Source organism: Phacochoerus africanus, chromosome 13 (assembly GCF_016906955.1).
Source record: "Phacochoerus africanus isolate WHEZ1 chromosome 13, ROS_Pafr_v1, whole genome shotgun sequence".
Taxonomy (NCBI): Eukaryota; Metazoa; Chordata; class Mammalia; order Artiodactyla; family Suidae; genus Phacochoerus; species Phacochoerus africanus.
Genome location: NC_062556.1, coordinates 69368738 through 69385391, shown reverse-complemented (window position 1 = coordinate 69385391; position 16654 = coordinate 69368738). Strand labels below are relative to the sequence as shown.

At 42.5% G+C, this 16654-nt stretch overlaps 1 protein-coding gene across 1 annotated transcript in view; it reads left to right on the top strand.

The window, feature by feature from the left end:
* The window catches only part of NALCN (sodium leak channel, non-selective), a 311653-nt gene that overhangs the window by 236117 nt on the left and 58882 nt on the right, over positions 1-16654 (top strand). Inside the window, exon 18 of the mRNA XM_047756274.1 lies at positions 9666-9739. Within this exon, the coding sequence (XP_047612230.1) occupies positions 9666-9739 (74 nt within the window). The remainder of the gene's footprint in view (positions 1-9665; positions 9740-16654) is intronic.

The window sequence follows — 16654 nt, the reverse complement described above, 5'->3', positions numbered from 1 at the left end:
AATGTGTATAGGGAGCCCTGGAGGCCAAAGGAAGCGCAACAGTTGCTGGGTGGGGGGTGTTGTGTGTGTGTGCACACGTGCACACGTGCCTCTATGTCCACAACTTTCTATATATTTTAACTTTCATGGGTGGTGTTCTCTCGGGATGCAGAATTTATAATGCTGACATAACTTAAGATCTGGAAGCTTGAGCTATCTAAAACTCCCTTTTCACAAGATTCACATTCTAAGACCCATTTCAAATCTTCCTAACAGGCTACTATAATGGCATTCACCTTTATAGATCTTGTTATAGGACTCTTTTACGCTTGCCAGTAGCACTAATCAGCTTTTAAAAATTCTTTCTTTCTAAGCATAATGTCAATTTTGTAAAGTTTATTTTATGAAACATCATATGCACTTTGGGATCAATTTTCAGTTCATGGGTGCATGAAAAATTCAAATACAGATAAGTGAGGTACCACCTTCAACCTGTGTAATTTTAAGTAATTGCTTATTTCCAATGACTGTATTTTACGTGGGAGACACTGAATAAAGTGGGTCATTACAATAATTACACTGCACCTTTCTAGCAGAAATGACATTCATCAAGCCTTGTTCACTGGACCATGATTTGGGGCTTTATGGTCATATGTTTTTATAAACGCTTTCCCACTTAAATATCAATCTGTTAATATTTTTAAAGTGAGAAAATAAAAATAAGACCTCTCAAACTTTTCCCCAGTTAGCAGCAGAAATGTATTGTTAACAACTACATATGAAAAAAAGGAAGTCAAATGCTTATAATAAGTGTTTTTTTTTTCTTCTCATAAACATTAATGGCTTCATTTTGAAGGGGGTTACTAGAGTGAAACAATGGTTCTTTAGTTCTAAGCATGGAGCATCCCAAAGGAATCTAATATTTCCTGATAGGTCTATGGTTACTTACAGGTGATTGAATAAATTGAATTAATACTCTGATTAAAAGTTGTGATAGATCCCTGGTTTCAAGACATCAGGACCTTAAAATATAAATACCGTAAACTACTGGCTCTAATGGGTTAGAAAGTTCAATGATCTCTTTAGTGCCTCAGGGTTGTTAGTCTGAAAATCAGTTATGCATGTCTGGAACAAAGGGGAAAACGGCCAATTTAGATTTTGCACTAGGGGTTAGGATAAATGAGCGGATGTTATATGTGTAAACTCAATCTTTCAAATCAAGCAGACAATGTTTTGTTACAGTATAGCTTAGAAAATGCTTTTTTGATACTGTCAAGCCTAGTGACATTTTATGTAGACATCGTGATGTAGTAAAAAGCTGTACAATCCAGAGCTCAAATCATAATTCTGAAATTTATTATCTGGGTAACCTTAGACACCCTAATTTCTGTGCACCCAAGAGTTCTCATATGTCAAGAGATAACCTCTACCTCTGAGGATTAATATGAAGATTGTGTAAAATATACACATAGTACAGCAACAAGCCCAAGGAAATGAATAAGGATTTAGGAGATTTTGAAATACACAGTTTACCAGCTTCATGTTATGGTCATTTATACAATTCTCCATTCAATGATGAAAGACTACACATTCCGATTCAAGAACACATGAATGATTTACAGAACGTGACCACTTACTACACCACAAAGGAATTCGAAATATAAACCAAACCAATATCTTAGAGAAGGCATTATTTGTCTTCAACACGTTATAAAATTAGAAACCAAATAACAACTGCAAAAACACATACATTTAGAAATTTTAAAACCATTTCCAAATAGCTGAGGGAATACAGAAGAAACTACAATGAAAATAAATCTAGGAACTGAAAAATAATGAACATAACATATATCAAACTTATGAGAAGTAGCTAAAGGTATTCTTAGAGGGAGAGTCATAGCCTTGAATGCATATTTAGTAAAGGAATAAGTACTGGCATTCATCTTCCAAGTATTCAAGTATTTAGGGAAAAAAATCAACCAAGAAAACACACCAAGACAGCAGAAAGAAAGAAATGATAAAAATAAAGCAGACATTAATTAAATGATGGAGATAAGCAATAAGTAATATCAATAAAACTAATATTTTGTTCTTTGAAAAGACTGATAGAAGTGATAAATCTGCAAAATTCAGTAAGACAAAGAGCGACAGGGATATTGGCATAATTTTTTAATCTCCTTTAATTCCCATGTGAAAATAAACAAGAATACCTAGATAACAAACCAAACTTCTATAAGCAACATTTGTAACAAAACAAGGTAATCCACAGACTCTAAATAAAAGCAGGTATGGACAAACCAACAGCCACATGATTTGCATGGTGTCTTAGTCTCTTTGAGCTACTATAACAAAATACCATAGACTGGGTGGCTTAAACAGTAAATATTTATTTCTCTCAGTTCTAAAGGCTGGGAGTCCAAGATCAAGGTGTTGGTAGAGTCTGTGTGTTTCTCTTCCTGGTTCACAAACGTCTGCCCTCTTGCCGTGTCCTCATATGGCAGAAAGAGCATCTCTTCCTCTTTTTATAAGGACACTGATTCCATCATGACCTCATCTAAACCCAACTGCCTTCTAAAGACCCCTCTTCTAATACCATCACATTGGGGTTAGGGCTCCGACATGAATTTGGGGGGGACATGGACATTCAGTCAATAACACATGGTGCTGGTGACAGTAGAGACGCAGCCCAGGTCTGTTGCAGGTCATCAGTTGTCTCTGGGAACACACAAAACCCTCTTCCCTCCACACTGAAGATCAGGAGTGGGATCAAAATTCAACAGGCCTGTGACAGGAGGGACAAAGGAAAAAAGCAGATCCAGATAAAAACTGGTGACGTCACAGGGGAATGGGAACAGCCAGGCAATCCCAGAAAGAGGGCTGCTGTATCTGACCCTCTGCTCAACTAGGAGAGAAGCTCTGGAGTTGAGAGAGAAACACTAGAAAGGCAGGCAAATTAATTTTGCATGAAAATGAGCAGCCCCAAACTATTAAAGTCAGGTTCCCTACAAAAGTTACAAGAAAAAGAGAACAAGGAGCAGAATGCTATCCTATAGGCAGTGAAAGCTGCTATGAAGACACATCCACACGGAGCACAAACTGTATTAACTCCTGTAAAATGAGAGTTCCCGTTGTGGCGCAGTGGAAACAAACCCAACTAGTATCCATGAGAATGTGGGTTTGATCCCTGGCCTCACTGGGCTCGGTCGTTTAAGGACCCGGCGTTGCCATGAGCTGTGGTGGAGGTGTGGCCTTAAAAGGACAAAATACAAAAAAAAAAAAAAATGTCCAACATCTAAGAGTCCTGAGAAAGGAAAACCAAAGCAATAGAATAGAGGAAGTACTAACCTTTTCTGAAATATAAAAAGATTTGAAAGTACATATCGAAAGCACACAACAGGTATCTGCAAACAGCCATCACGAATGGCCAAAAATAAGACATATTCCAGATAAATTACAGGAGTTTACATTTCTTTTAAAAATGGCACCTCTTCCAAAATGAAAAAAATGATTTACGAAGGAGAGAATATTGGGTTATCATCAGACTTGCCAGCAGTAAAGCTTTAAGTCGGAAGAAAATAGAGTAGAAGTTTCCTGATGGCCTAGCAGTTAAGAATCTAGCATTGTCACTGCTGTGGCTCAGGTTCAGTCCCTGGCCCAGGAACTTCCATATGCCACGGGCACAGCCAAGACAAAGAAGAAAATAGAGTAATATATAAGAATACCCAGGGAAAGAATATGTGAGCTGGGTTATTTTATATCCACGAAAACTGACTTTCAAGATGTAAGAATATAAATTATGGACCATGTTATATTGTGTCCATGAACCTTTCCTGAGGGAACCACTAAAAGACATGCTTCAGGCAACCAACATGAACTCCAAAAGGACTCTGAAGATATTCATGTATTCAGCAGAAAGTGACAGAACATTGGAAATCGGGTACACGCTAAGCAGAAAATTAAATATACTGATGTAAGAACCCGTGGCCAGCATTCAAGACCCTAGATTCTATGTAGACCTACAACTGCATGAGAACTAAAATGAGGAGCAAAATACCGAAAAGCTATCTGCTCTGCTAACATGAATACCGTGCAAGATGCAAATGACCGGGGAGAATACAAGTTGAGGCAAACCCTAAAAATAGTCATGAGTTGTCTGGCTGTGTGCGAATAGGTATTGTAATTCTGAGACTGCTGCCAGTGCAATGTGAAACAAGACTAATGAGTAATTATGAGATCGTCTAATTCTGTCATCCCCTGTGTCCTTGATAAGGAAGAGTCGCGAGGGAGGGGTGGGGGGGGAGGCCAGTGTCTTAGAGACGAGGTTGGGTTAAAAACCACGTGTCCTGAATTTAAATTGAAAGTATCCAGTCAAGTCAGGCAGAGTCCTCAAAACAATGACCACAATGACAGGCTCAGTAGCAGCGAGTATCACTGGGGTCCCAATCATTTCTTTCTTTCCTTTTTTTTTTCTTTCCTTTTTTTATTTTTGGCTTTTTAGGGCCGCACCCATGGCCTATGGAGGTTCCCAGGCTAGGGGTTGAATCAGAGCTGCAGCCGCCGGCCGACACCACAGCCCCAGCAACTTGGGATCCGAGCCACGTCTGCGACCTACACCACAGTTCACAGCAACACCAGGTCCTTAACCCATCGAGCAGGGCCAGGGATCGAACCCTCATCCTCATGGATACTAGGAGGGTCTGTTTCCACTGAGCCACAACGGGAACTCCCCAGATCGTGTTCTTGAGACACGATTTCTCAATGACTAAACCAGGGCTTCTTGGAGGAAATTGGTGATTTGGAATAGGAAGCACTTGAGATGAGCTGGGAACAGCTCGTCACCCCTGAGAACAATGAAGCTTTGCCAAAGACGACTAGAGTCATGTCCAAAGAGCCTGTGGACCGAATTGGAAAAGCTTTCATGAGTACAGCTGGGATCATTTGACCTACAATAAGGATAACGGTTGTAATGGAGTGAAACCGATCTCACATGTTTAACTCCCTGAGTTTGTAATGACATTTGTTAAGTTGTAATTGGTCATCCTTAGAGGATGATAGAAAATCAATTAATTCTATAAAAACTAATCAGGTAAAGAAGAAAGCACGCATCTTGCCTTCTCCTTGGGAATTGTATTACCCAGTAACTAAGTAACGCAGGAAGGGAAGCGTCTCGTTCGAAAAGTAGTCCAACTAATAAATGAAAAAGAAATGACAATTTTAGGAGTTCCCTCTGTGGCGCAGTAAGTTAAGAATCCAATTGCAGTGGTTCAGGCCTCTGTGGAAGTGCAGGTTTGATTCCTGGCCAGGCACATTGGGTTAAAGGATCTGGCATTGCCACAGCTACGTACTTTGCAGCAGTGGCTTTGATTCAGTCCCTGGCCCAGGAACGTCCATATGCCATGGGCTGCATCCATTAACCGAAAGAAAGAACGAAATGATAATTTTACACACTGGATGAATCCACCGTCTAAGCAATGAGTATCCATACGGCTAATGTCACAGAGAGAGAAGGCAACTAGACGTGCCTTCTGATCAAACCTGAGTCTGATGAAACTTTGGATCCAGCTGCCAATTTGCAGGAAGCACAGAGGACAGCAGGACCTGGTGAACTAGACCATGAATGTACACTCAGCAGAATCCAGACTCCAGGAAGCTACCGGTCAAATGATTCAGGGTCTTCAACTGTAAAGGAAAAAAAGAGGAACCTGTAGATGATAACACTTAAAAGGCATTGTCAAAAAATCAGCTAAGGGTTCCCATGGTGGCTCAGGGGGTTAATAACTTGACATAGCGTCCGTGAGGGTGCAGGTTTGATCCCTATCCTTGCTCGGTGGTTAAGGATCTGGCGTTGATGGAAGCTGTGGCATAGGTCACAGATGTGCCTTGGATCTGATGTTTCTGTGGCTGTGGTGCAGGCCACAGCTGCAGCTCTGATTCGACCCCTGGCCTGGGCACTTCCATATCCTGCAGGTGTGGCCATAAAAAGAAAAAAAAAATCAGCTAGACCCCTTCATCACTGTCTCCTTCAGCTCTGAATTATTCAACCACAGATAACTTCGTGCAAAATGATTTTGAACTTCCAGGCTCTTGAATTCCCTGTTAAAGTGCACAATTCTGGAAAAATCTCTTAAATTTTTTAAGACTTAAAAAAAATCATTTATGTGTTGTTTGAACATTTAAATTGAATTTCTTTGGCTTTGATTATTAATTCAATTCAAAAATGATTATCTTGTGGAGTTAAATGTACTAGATTTACAAATAAAATGAAACCACCCAAAGAAAGAGGCTTTTCAACTAATCTTTTACTTTTTTCAATGAAAATGCTGTGTAAATGTGTCACCCATACCTTTGTTTTTTAAGTCCTGCTCTTCTGATGGGTTTATATCTAGAATGAATAATTACACCTTTCCTAAGCTGCAATTTGATTCCTTAAGTGTTTTGATCATTTCAGGTGCCTGGCAGTATCCTCTAGAGCCAGAAGAGGGCACTGCAGAGCAGTGTAGCTCTGAATTACTTCGAGACCATCCTTTGCTAAAAAGAACTGTGCAAAGCCTTACTAAAGACATAAGATAACTGGATAATCACTATAGGCCTTCTTTATTTACCAGGAGAAAGAACAGCTTCTAAATACATATCAGGCTATGAAAGATGATAGATGGATAGATATAGATAGATAGATAGATAGATAGATAGATAGATACGAGTATCTTCTTTCTTCTTTCAAGAATATCCCAAAACTCAATTGAAGTTATTCTATTATAGTATGTATTCTTCAACTTTATTCTGATGTTCGTTATAAAACCAGTTCTCAAGAACTCCTTGGTACAGATTAGTAACATTTTGTTTTACCCAGTTCAAGTTTAGGACAAAGGCGATTTGGTGGCCCGTTAGAAACAATGCTCAGTACAGAAATAATTTTGGAAACAATATAACAGATGTTGTCCCCTTTCTGCAAAGGTTTTGCCCAACAGGAAGAACACCGTTGTAAGTGGCCGCTGCCTGGTTACAGGGGCAGTTGCTGGGTGATTGAGTTCAGGCCATCCCCGTTCACTGAGGGAAAGACAGCTAAGGCATGTCTCTGTCCTTTGAAGATGAAGTGAGCGTTGTGGGGTCCATTGCCCTCTCCTAAAAGTTGTATTCTCAGGGCGCCTGGGGCCCGGGCCCTTTCGTGATCATGTGATCGCTGAGGTGTCAAAAGAGCCGAAGTGCCACCATCACGAGACCTCTCACCTGAGTCTTCTGTCTCCATAGTGACTCTGAACAGTGCTCCTTGGGAGATGGGCTGTCACCTCGGGGGAGATTAAATCACTGCCAAAGTCCCTCGCCTGCGGAGGGGAGGGGATGTAGGAACATTCCATGGTACAGCCTTTTGTGCGCTACCCTGAAGATATAATTTCAAAAAAAAAAAATCACTTCCACTCTTATTTCCTTGGTTACACATTATTCTCCCGAGAGTTCTAGTGAATAATGAAACCAGCTCAGTTGTTTTTGTTTGTTTTGTTTTTTTCATTCAAGGATGAATGTACGGCATATGGAGGTTCCCAGGCTGGGGGTTGAATCGGAGCTGCAGCTGCTGGCCTATACCACAGCCACAGCAACGCCATATCCTTAACCCACTGAGTGAGGCCAGGGATTGAACCTGTGTCCTTGAGAATCCTAGCCGGATTTGTTACTGCTGAGCTATGACGGGAACTTCAGAAAACAGCACAGTTTTTCAGTCAAAAAAGGGGGAGTTCCCTGGTGGTCTGGTGGTTAGGATTCAGCGCTTTCACCATTGCAGCCCAGGGTTCGATCCCCGGTCTGGGAACTGAGATCCCACATCAAGCAACTGCATGCTGCAGCCAAAAAGAGAAAGAAAAAGAAAAAAAAAAGTGTACTGCCTTTCCTCTCGTGAGGGAAATTGCCAGTGTATCCATGTTGCTTCTCAGGTTCATTATGGGTCTGCTGGGACATAGGAAGGTGCCTGGCTGGTTATGATGTTATCTGGTTTGTCAGCTGTGGTGTGATGACCAGCCCTTTCCAGCTCCATGGCCTTATGGACGCATGGCTGACTTCACAGTGTTTGTTTATAGCTTTGTTTGCAGCTTGGAGCTCTGTGACTTTGCCCCTCAGATTATCTCACTTCTGTTCGGAAGAAACTGGACGGTCCATTTTATCTGTTTGCAGAGTTGTTCTGTCTCCTGCTTGCTTTATGCTCCTTCAGCTTTGTTTAAAATACCGTACGCTTAGCGTGGTTCCTCCACTTGCCTCGCTTAAAGGACCACCTAGTTCAGCACTTACTCAGATAGTTTTGCCCCAAATTAAATTTGCCCCGTGCACGTATTTCCACCTTCAGTCCTTACCCACTGCTGCCTTTGCTATAGAAATTTGCACCATCCTTTCAAGGCCCAGTAGGACTTCTGCTTCTGCTTCTTCAGTTGAGTCCTTGCTAACTATTCCAGATACACCTGTTTCTCCCCTACGCAGACTGTACACGCCCCTGCATCTTTTCTATGGTACTTACTTACTACATACTGTATCCTACTTTTTACTATATCCTATTTTTGACTGATAATCTCATGTATCATAGCCTTGCCTTTATAATGGGGCTTTTTTTTTTTTTTTGGTCTGTTTGTCTTTTTAGGGCCGCACCCACAGCATATGGAGGTTCCCAGGCTAGGTGTCGAATCGGAGCTGTAGCTGCTGGCCTACATCATAGCCACAGCAACGCAGGATCCGAGCCGTGTCTGTGACCTACACCACAGCTCACAGCAACACCGGATCCTTAACCTACTGATCGAGGCCAGGGATCGAACCTGCAACCTCATGGTTCCTAGTCGGATTCGTTAACCACTGAGCCACGACGGGAACTCCAGAACTTGGAGTCTTAGTTACCTTTGATCTCCAGTAGTCACGAAAATCATACTAAATGCTCAGGGAATCTAGTCTAATCTATTGATGAAAATGAACAGATCATTGTCCGAGTATTAGCTACGTTGTATGGCTGCACTTCCTAGTTATTGAGTCTTCCTAGGGCGGTATACCTCTTTCTTCCTCCTCTGCCCTTTTCCTGCCCACTCTGGCTCCCTGCACACCTGTCACCAGTCTCCCTTCTGCACCCGTCAAGGAGGACAGAGCAGAGTTTGGGAGTGTATCTTCTAGGATTTTCTTTTCTTTTCTTTTCTTTTTTTTTCTTAGTCCCTTCCCCCGGAATCATTTCATCATTGCCAACGAGGAAGAAACCTCGAAGGGTCATCTCATTTATCTCCATGTCTTTGGGCAGAACAGCTCCTCAGCTCACCATTCCGATTAGTTTTGAGTCACAGCCCAGATCCTGAAACAGATGTAATGGGATTAGAGGCTGTTTTACTGAGCAGCGGCAATGGGGCTCCAGTGGTCCTTTCAACATTAAAACCTTGGACACTGAAAAGCCTTTTTGGATGTCAGGAGACATTATTACCAGTGAGCACAGCTGATGCGTCACCTCCAGAGCTTCACGTGACCCCACAAGCTTGTTTGTGGTTCTGTTCAGATAAAAGTAATGATGGAAATTAAAATTAAACAATAGAATCAATCATGTCATGATGCTTTCATGAAAAAAAATTCATATTTAATGTTTTAATTGTCTTCTCTGTTTCACGTATGTAATGGTTTATCAGTTTATTTCCCCTTTACATTGTGAAACTAAAGTCAGCCTCATAATTTTACAGCTCCGCAAGTCTGTCTTCAGCATCAGGGCAAGGAACCTTCTGGAAAAGGAGACGGCAGTCACTAAAATCCTAAGGTAACACCCTTTAATATCGATGCATATTTAAATACAAGTGGGAATATAGGAACCACAAAAGAGCTGTTTTTTAAAACGATGAACTAATTGGAAATTCCCTGGTGGCACAGTGGGTTCAGGAGCTGATGTTGTCACTGCAGCAGCTTGGGTTGCTGCTGTGGCTTGGGTTCGATCTCTAGTCCATGGATTTTACACACTGCAGGCATGGCCAAAAAACAAAACAAAACAGAAAAATCCCACAAACAAACAAAAAAACCCTAACTTTCTGAGTATAATATATACTTTCTGGTAGGAAGTAGGTTTGGGTAACTACGTACTTACAAATAATGTGAAATACTTCATTAATGTTTTACCTGAAAAAGGAATATTTTATCAACTCAAATGGCCATTTTTTCTCTTTCATGTGCTTAAATATAAATTATAAGTACAAATACTTACAGAAAGATGAAGATAACTTTCATTCTTACAGGGTTTTTTTCCTTTTGTGGTAGCTGAAGGATGGATCACAATCTAAGGGGAAATGGTAAAAGGGAAAGCTTTTAAAGCATTAATTATGATTTACTAATTGACTAAAAATAGATTTACTTAAAACCTATAAGAAGCAAAAGCAAATCCATTTTAGAATCCTTATAAAAACATAGAATTTCAACGCTACTTTCTAAAATCTGCCTTGAAATGAAGTCTCAGAAAGGAAAATTAAGCTAGCTATTTGAGGACATTTTGTAAGACTGTGTTATAATATAAAGTAACGCGATCATTATAAAAATGCATCAGCTGAGTTCCTGCTGTGGCTTAGTGGGTGAAGAATCTGACTGCAGCAGCTCAGGTCTCTGAGGAGGTGTGGGTTTGATCCCTTCTGCCCCCCAGACCCAGCCCAGGGGGTTAAAGGATCCTGATCCAGCGTTGCCACAGCTGTGGCTCAGACTCAATCCCTGGCCGGGGAATGTCCATATGCCATGGATACAGCCATTAAAAAAAAAAACGCAGAAGCATTTGGAATGTCATGGATTGGCATGTGTATCACATAGCACGTGTAAGATACGCCTAAATATTGGGCGCTGGAGGTGGAACAGTGACTATAGTTAATAACACTGGATCGTATACTTGAAATTTGCTAAGAGAGTAGATCTTAATGTTCTCAACACACACCCACACACACCCACACACAGAGTAGCCATCTGGGGAGACGGATGTGCTCACTATATGCGCTACTCATTTCCCAATATATAGGGAAACATAGAATCACGCTGCACACCTTAGATTTACACAGAATCATTTGATGATCATTCCTCAGTGAAGCTAGGGGAGAAATGGCGTTCCTGTGACCAGCTGCATTTTGAACGGTTTTAGAAGAAGGTAAGAGTTGCAGCTCACTGGTGGCCTAGAAATCCAGCATTGTCACTGCAGTGGCTTGAGTCCCTGATGTAGCTCAGGTTCTGTCCCCGGGCCCAGAACTTCCACGGGCTGTGGGTGCAGCCCAAAAAAAGTACATAACTACAAGAAGGAAAGAACTCTGAGACACGGCGGCACAGACTCGGTATCTTAATAGATGGGACCATCTTGATACAAAAGAGCGGGTCCAGTGGAGACATTTCAGCCACTCTTGATTTTCCTACTTAGAGCCTTTAGTTTCATCTAGGAGGTTCCTCCCCAGGGAGGCATGAAGAAAGGACCTGAGCTGGAGCATTGGGCCACATCCATCAGAGATGGGCATTTATGCTAATCTAGGTGCAGCGCAAGTGAGAGTAAAGGCACGGAAACTTTACACCCAGTGTCATGTAGGAGGGAGATTTTATGAAATAGGAATGTCTTCAAAATAACATTTTATTAATTGTGTACACATTTGTGGGGAAGAATACAAAATACATTCCTGATCGAAGGTATCTGGAGGCCTGGTTGTGTAAATTATTTAAGTTTAGAATCTGGGGGAGGTGATCGTCAGGGTCCCCCCAGTCTCACGTGGGCTACTGGACTTGGTCTTAGGAAGCCTGAACCAGCATCTGGCTCTGCTCCTCTGTAACCTTGACCCGCTCACTTATCTGACCCTCCATTTTCTCATCTGCCTTTGTGGTGTAGACTGCCCAAATAGGTCTTCTGAATAATCTGCTCATAAAGCAAAGTGAAATATAACATTTAACTATGCGAGGGACACCACCAGTTCGACAGTCTTAATAACGTCTCAGAGGGGGATGGGCAGGGGTGGATGTTTATAAGGTTCTGGGTTTGGGTTTAAGTGTTTTGAGTAGGGAGATCTGGTTGTGAGTGGACAGGATTCTTTTTTTTTTTTTTTTGTCTTTTTGCCATTTCTTGGGCCGCTCCCGTGGCATATGGAGGTTCCCAGGCTAGGGGTCTAACCGGAGCTGCAGCTGCCAGCCTACACCAGAGCCACAGCAACGCAGGATCCGAGCCGCATCTGCAACCTACACCACAGCTCATGGCAACACCGGATCGTTAACCCACTGAGCAAGGGCAGGGACCGAACCCGCAACCTCATGGTTCCTAGTCGGATTCGTTAACCACTGCGCCACGATGGGAACTCCAAGATTCTTGATATAAGAGTTTAGATCCTTTTGCAGAATATACAGCTATTGAATCATTATGTTGTACACGTGAAACTAACATGCTGTATGTCCATCACACCTTGTTAAAAAAAAAAAAAAAAAAAGCTAAGGACTCTCCGGGATATGCAGGTACCCAGTACCTGTTATTGACAGGTAACCATTACTGTTCGGGGGAGGGCAGCACAGAAGGTGGGGCGAGGAAGAGGCGACATACCTGTACCTGTCCACTGCCTTTCCACTGTCTGTGGCTCAGCATTTCAGTCATCAGCTATTTAGACGGAGCCTGCACTTCGGGTTTTCATGTCCCCTCTTGGTTTGGGGTGATTCTGAGAAGAGGGAAAATAAATGGGGACTTCATGTTGCCATCTTCACTCCAGAAATCTGTTCTCTTCTATGCCTTTTGAATTTTTAACCACATGTATGTATTACCTTTAAAAAATAAATACAACTGGAGTACCCATTGCAGCGCAGCAGAAACAAATCCGACTAGTAACCACGAGATTGCGGGTTCGATCCCTGGTCTCGATCAGTGGGTTAAGGATCCAGCGTTGCCATGAGCTGGGGTGCAGGTAGCAGACGGGACTCGGACCCTGAGTTGCTCTGACTGTGGTGTAGGTCGTTGGCTATAGTTCCAATTGGACCCCCAGCCTGGGAACTTCCATATGCCACGGGTGCAGCCCTAAAAAGACAACAAAAAAAAAAACTGCTTAGGATGGATGGACCGAGCTGGGCAGGGCCTTGGCCTGAGCCTTGATGCATGCCAGTGAATCTGAGGTGACTGCCCAGTTGAGTGACCTGTGGTCTAGAGAAGGGAGCTGGTCCATTAATCCTAAGTTCAGATGAATGGATTTTTGGAAAGTTCCTGAAGCTAATAATGAAATCACTACTGGTTAAGGCCTTCCATTTCTGAACATTCATTTTCTGGAATGAATATTAAAGTCAGATTGATGGAGAGGCCTTGGTTCTCAGTACTGATGATTAAGCTGTGGGGTGACCAGTGGTCTCAGTTCTCAGGGGACCCACCTTTCCAAATATCCATCTTCCACTTGAAATAGGATCCGCGTTGTTCCAGCCAGAGGTGTGCTGTATACTTGCCGGTGGATGGGAGATTCCAGCCCACAAAGGAAAGAGCTTTTCAGAGGAAAAGGGCCCCACCTTCTGAGTATCTGAAACCTTGGCGGACTCACCGTGATTTCTACACATAATCTTCTTTCATTTGTATTCTTATACTTACTTTCTTTTTAAATTATTTCATGCTTTGAAAATTGAAATGAACTTTGGGGTATGTCTGGGAATGCTTTAATGAGAAATGAAAGTGGGGCATTTTTACAGACCTTGAGAGGACTGTCACCAATTTAAATGCAGGTGACATTCTTGGCACTAGGAGGCCAGTCTTATCCTGAGCATCTTCTGAGGGAGAGCGTGGCTCACGGATGAAATGCTAAAATCCAAGGTTGCTGTTAAATTCACTCTTGTTTTGACTTTGTCTGTCCTGTTCAGCTCCGCTCAAGAAAGCTTCCTTCCAAAGGCAATGACCTTTACAGCCACATGGGAAGAAACCAAAACAAATAGCAATGAGCTTTCAAGAGCGCCACTCCCTCTACTGGGATTGAGCCCTGAAATTGAGCAAAAATGCATTATCACTTCTGCTGGGCTGAAGGCATGGAGAAATGTCAGGGTAAAATAATTAAGCGTTTTACATTATTTTAGAAGTTCCATCGTTTTTGTGCTTTGCCATCAGTAAGCTAGGACAGAATCTTTGTAACCTTTTATTTAAAGATATGATTATAATAGTATGGAGTCTTTTTATCTTTTTTATTCTAGTTGATTTACAATGTTCTGTCAATTTCTGCTGTACAGCAAAGTGACCCAGTTATACACACACACATATATGTATATATACACACACATTCTTTTTCTCACCTTTTTTGAAATGCTCAGTCTGGTATGATATTTGTATTCTGATATGCAGATCTATGATATAATTTTCCTGTCCCACATTTATAATTTTTTGACAGCCTAAGGAATAGTCTTCAGTTGTACACTACTTCCTGTTAAAAAATTAAATATATTTCATGGCATACTTGGGGCGAGTTTTTGTCAGTATTTTAAGACCATCATTTTTATTGACTGCATGCACGTAGGTACAACCTATATACCACTTCAATGTAAGTGAAATCACTGCACGTTGATTAAGGGAGAGGTTTTGAAATGACATGAGCTGGATAGTCTTCCTGAAGGAAGGTCCTCCTAAGACATGTGCCTTTACTCAGTCGAGAAATCGTTCCGTAGCATCTTCTGTCGGTCCGGTCGTTCCCCGGGTGCTGGACACATTGATTATTTCCCGAAGAAGGTCACAGCCTCTGCCCTGAGAAAATCCTCACGACACTAGTTACATGGAGGAACCGTCACCAGAATCTCCAGCTTCCTGAGCACAACTGTGACAAGAAAGTTCATCCACAGCATAGTCGTAATTTCCTTGTTGTGGGAAAACTTTTTTTGTTTGTTGGCTCAACTATTCACCTGAGCCATTAAATTCATTTTTCACTTTAAAGTGCATTTAAATTTCAGAGTTAACATTGTCCCGTTAACAATTAAAATCATTTATCTAAAATGTACCATAAAGTAAAGCAAACAGCAGTTCCATTATTGGTGTTTCATAGATCAAATTATGATTCATTTTGCCATAAAAAGGCCTTTTTAATGTGAAGAGAGAAGAGGAGGAAAGGGGAGATGAGAAACGAATGAATGACATTTATGAAGACCCATGTATGGTTTTAGGAGTTCCCACTGTGGTGCAGTGGGATCGGCGGCATCTCTGCGGTGCCAGAACGCAAGTTCAGCCCCTGGCCGTTGAGCTGTGGTGTAGGTCACGGATCTGGCGTTGCTGCATATTAGACCCCTAGCTTGGGAACCAGCATATGCCGCGAGTGTGGGCCTAAAAAGCAAAAAAAAAAAAAATCATTGGGGAGTTCTCCTTGTGGATCAGTGGAAAACCGAATCCAACTAGTATCCATGAGGATGCAGGTTCAGTCCCTGGCCTCGCTCAGTGGGTTAAGGATCCGGCATTGCCGTGAGCCGTGGTGCAGGTCGCAGACAGGGCTCGGATCTGCGTGGCTGTGGCTGTGGTGTAAGCTGGCAGCTGTAACTATGATTTGACCCCTAGCCTGGGAACCTCTGTATGCTACAGGTGCAACGCTAAAAAGAAAAAGAAAATAAAAGGTCATTGGCTCAGAAGGGCTGGTGATTGAGGCACAGGGAGCAGCTGGGACAGAGCCTGTAGCTGGCGTCCTGGGCACCACGGGCAGAGCTGTGACCACTGTGGCTGAGATAGGCATAGTGTTGTCTTCTGTCTGGCTTGTAATTCCTGCATGGAACCTTCGGTACGCACACCCTGTTGGTGTTCTGTAACTTGGGGTGGATGAGGGCTTGAGGGCTGGTCCTTCATGGGCCGCAGGCTCAGGGAGACTGTTTGGGTCCAGTCCCCCAGCTGTCTCTCCCCAGGGTCCAGGACAGATGCGCTGACACCTGGATCCTTCTCTAGGACGTGAGCATCTTGGTCACATTTCCCTGGAATCGACCATGAGCCTGACTCTGAAAAGACCGAGGATAATATGGAGTTTTCTATAGGAAGGAATTAAAATTAAATCCCAGGGAGTCCCTCTGAAGGGCCACCTGTTCCTGCACCTTCGTTACCTGTGTGACCAGGGATGGTGAGGACAGGGAAAAGGGCCTCTTCATTCTTACTTCACCCTCTCGTGTCTGGACCAGAGCTGCCAGCTCCCTGAAGCCAGTGAGTTACCAGGGAGTCCAAGAGAGCTTCTGGGTACAGAATGTGGCCTCTTACCCACCCCCTGCTTTTTCCCAGGGAGGCAGGTTCCTCTTTGCAAGTATTATTTCATCTCTTAGCCCAGCAATTCAATTTTTTTTTAGGGCATGCCCGTGGGATATGGCATATGGAGGTTCCCAGGTTCTGAGCTGCAGCTGCCAGCCTACACCACAACCACAGCAATGCCGGATCCTTAACCCACTGAGTGCAGCCAGGGATCGAACCCATGTCCTCATGGATACTAGTCAGATTCGTTTCCACTATACCACAATGGGGACTCCCCAATATTGGTTTTTTAAATTATCATTATTATAGGAAAAAAAACAACTTTATTTTTAATAAAACAAAACTAGAACCAACTATCCATCAACAAGCGAAGAGTTAAAAAAAAATAGATTGTACAGTGTCAGACTGCTGAGAAATAAGCAACAAGTTAATAAAACCTACAATAATATGGATGAATCTCAAAAACATGCTGACTTAAGGAAAACAGTCTCAAATTCTAACACACTGTACAATTTCCTA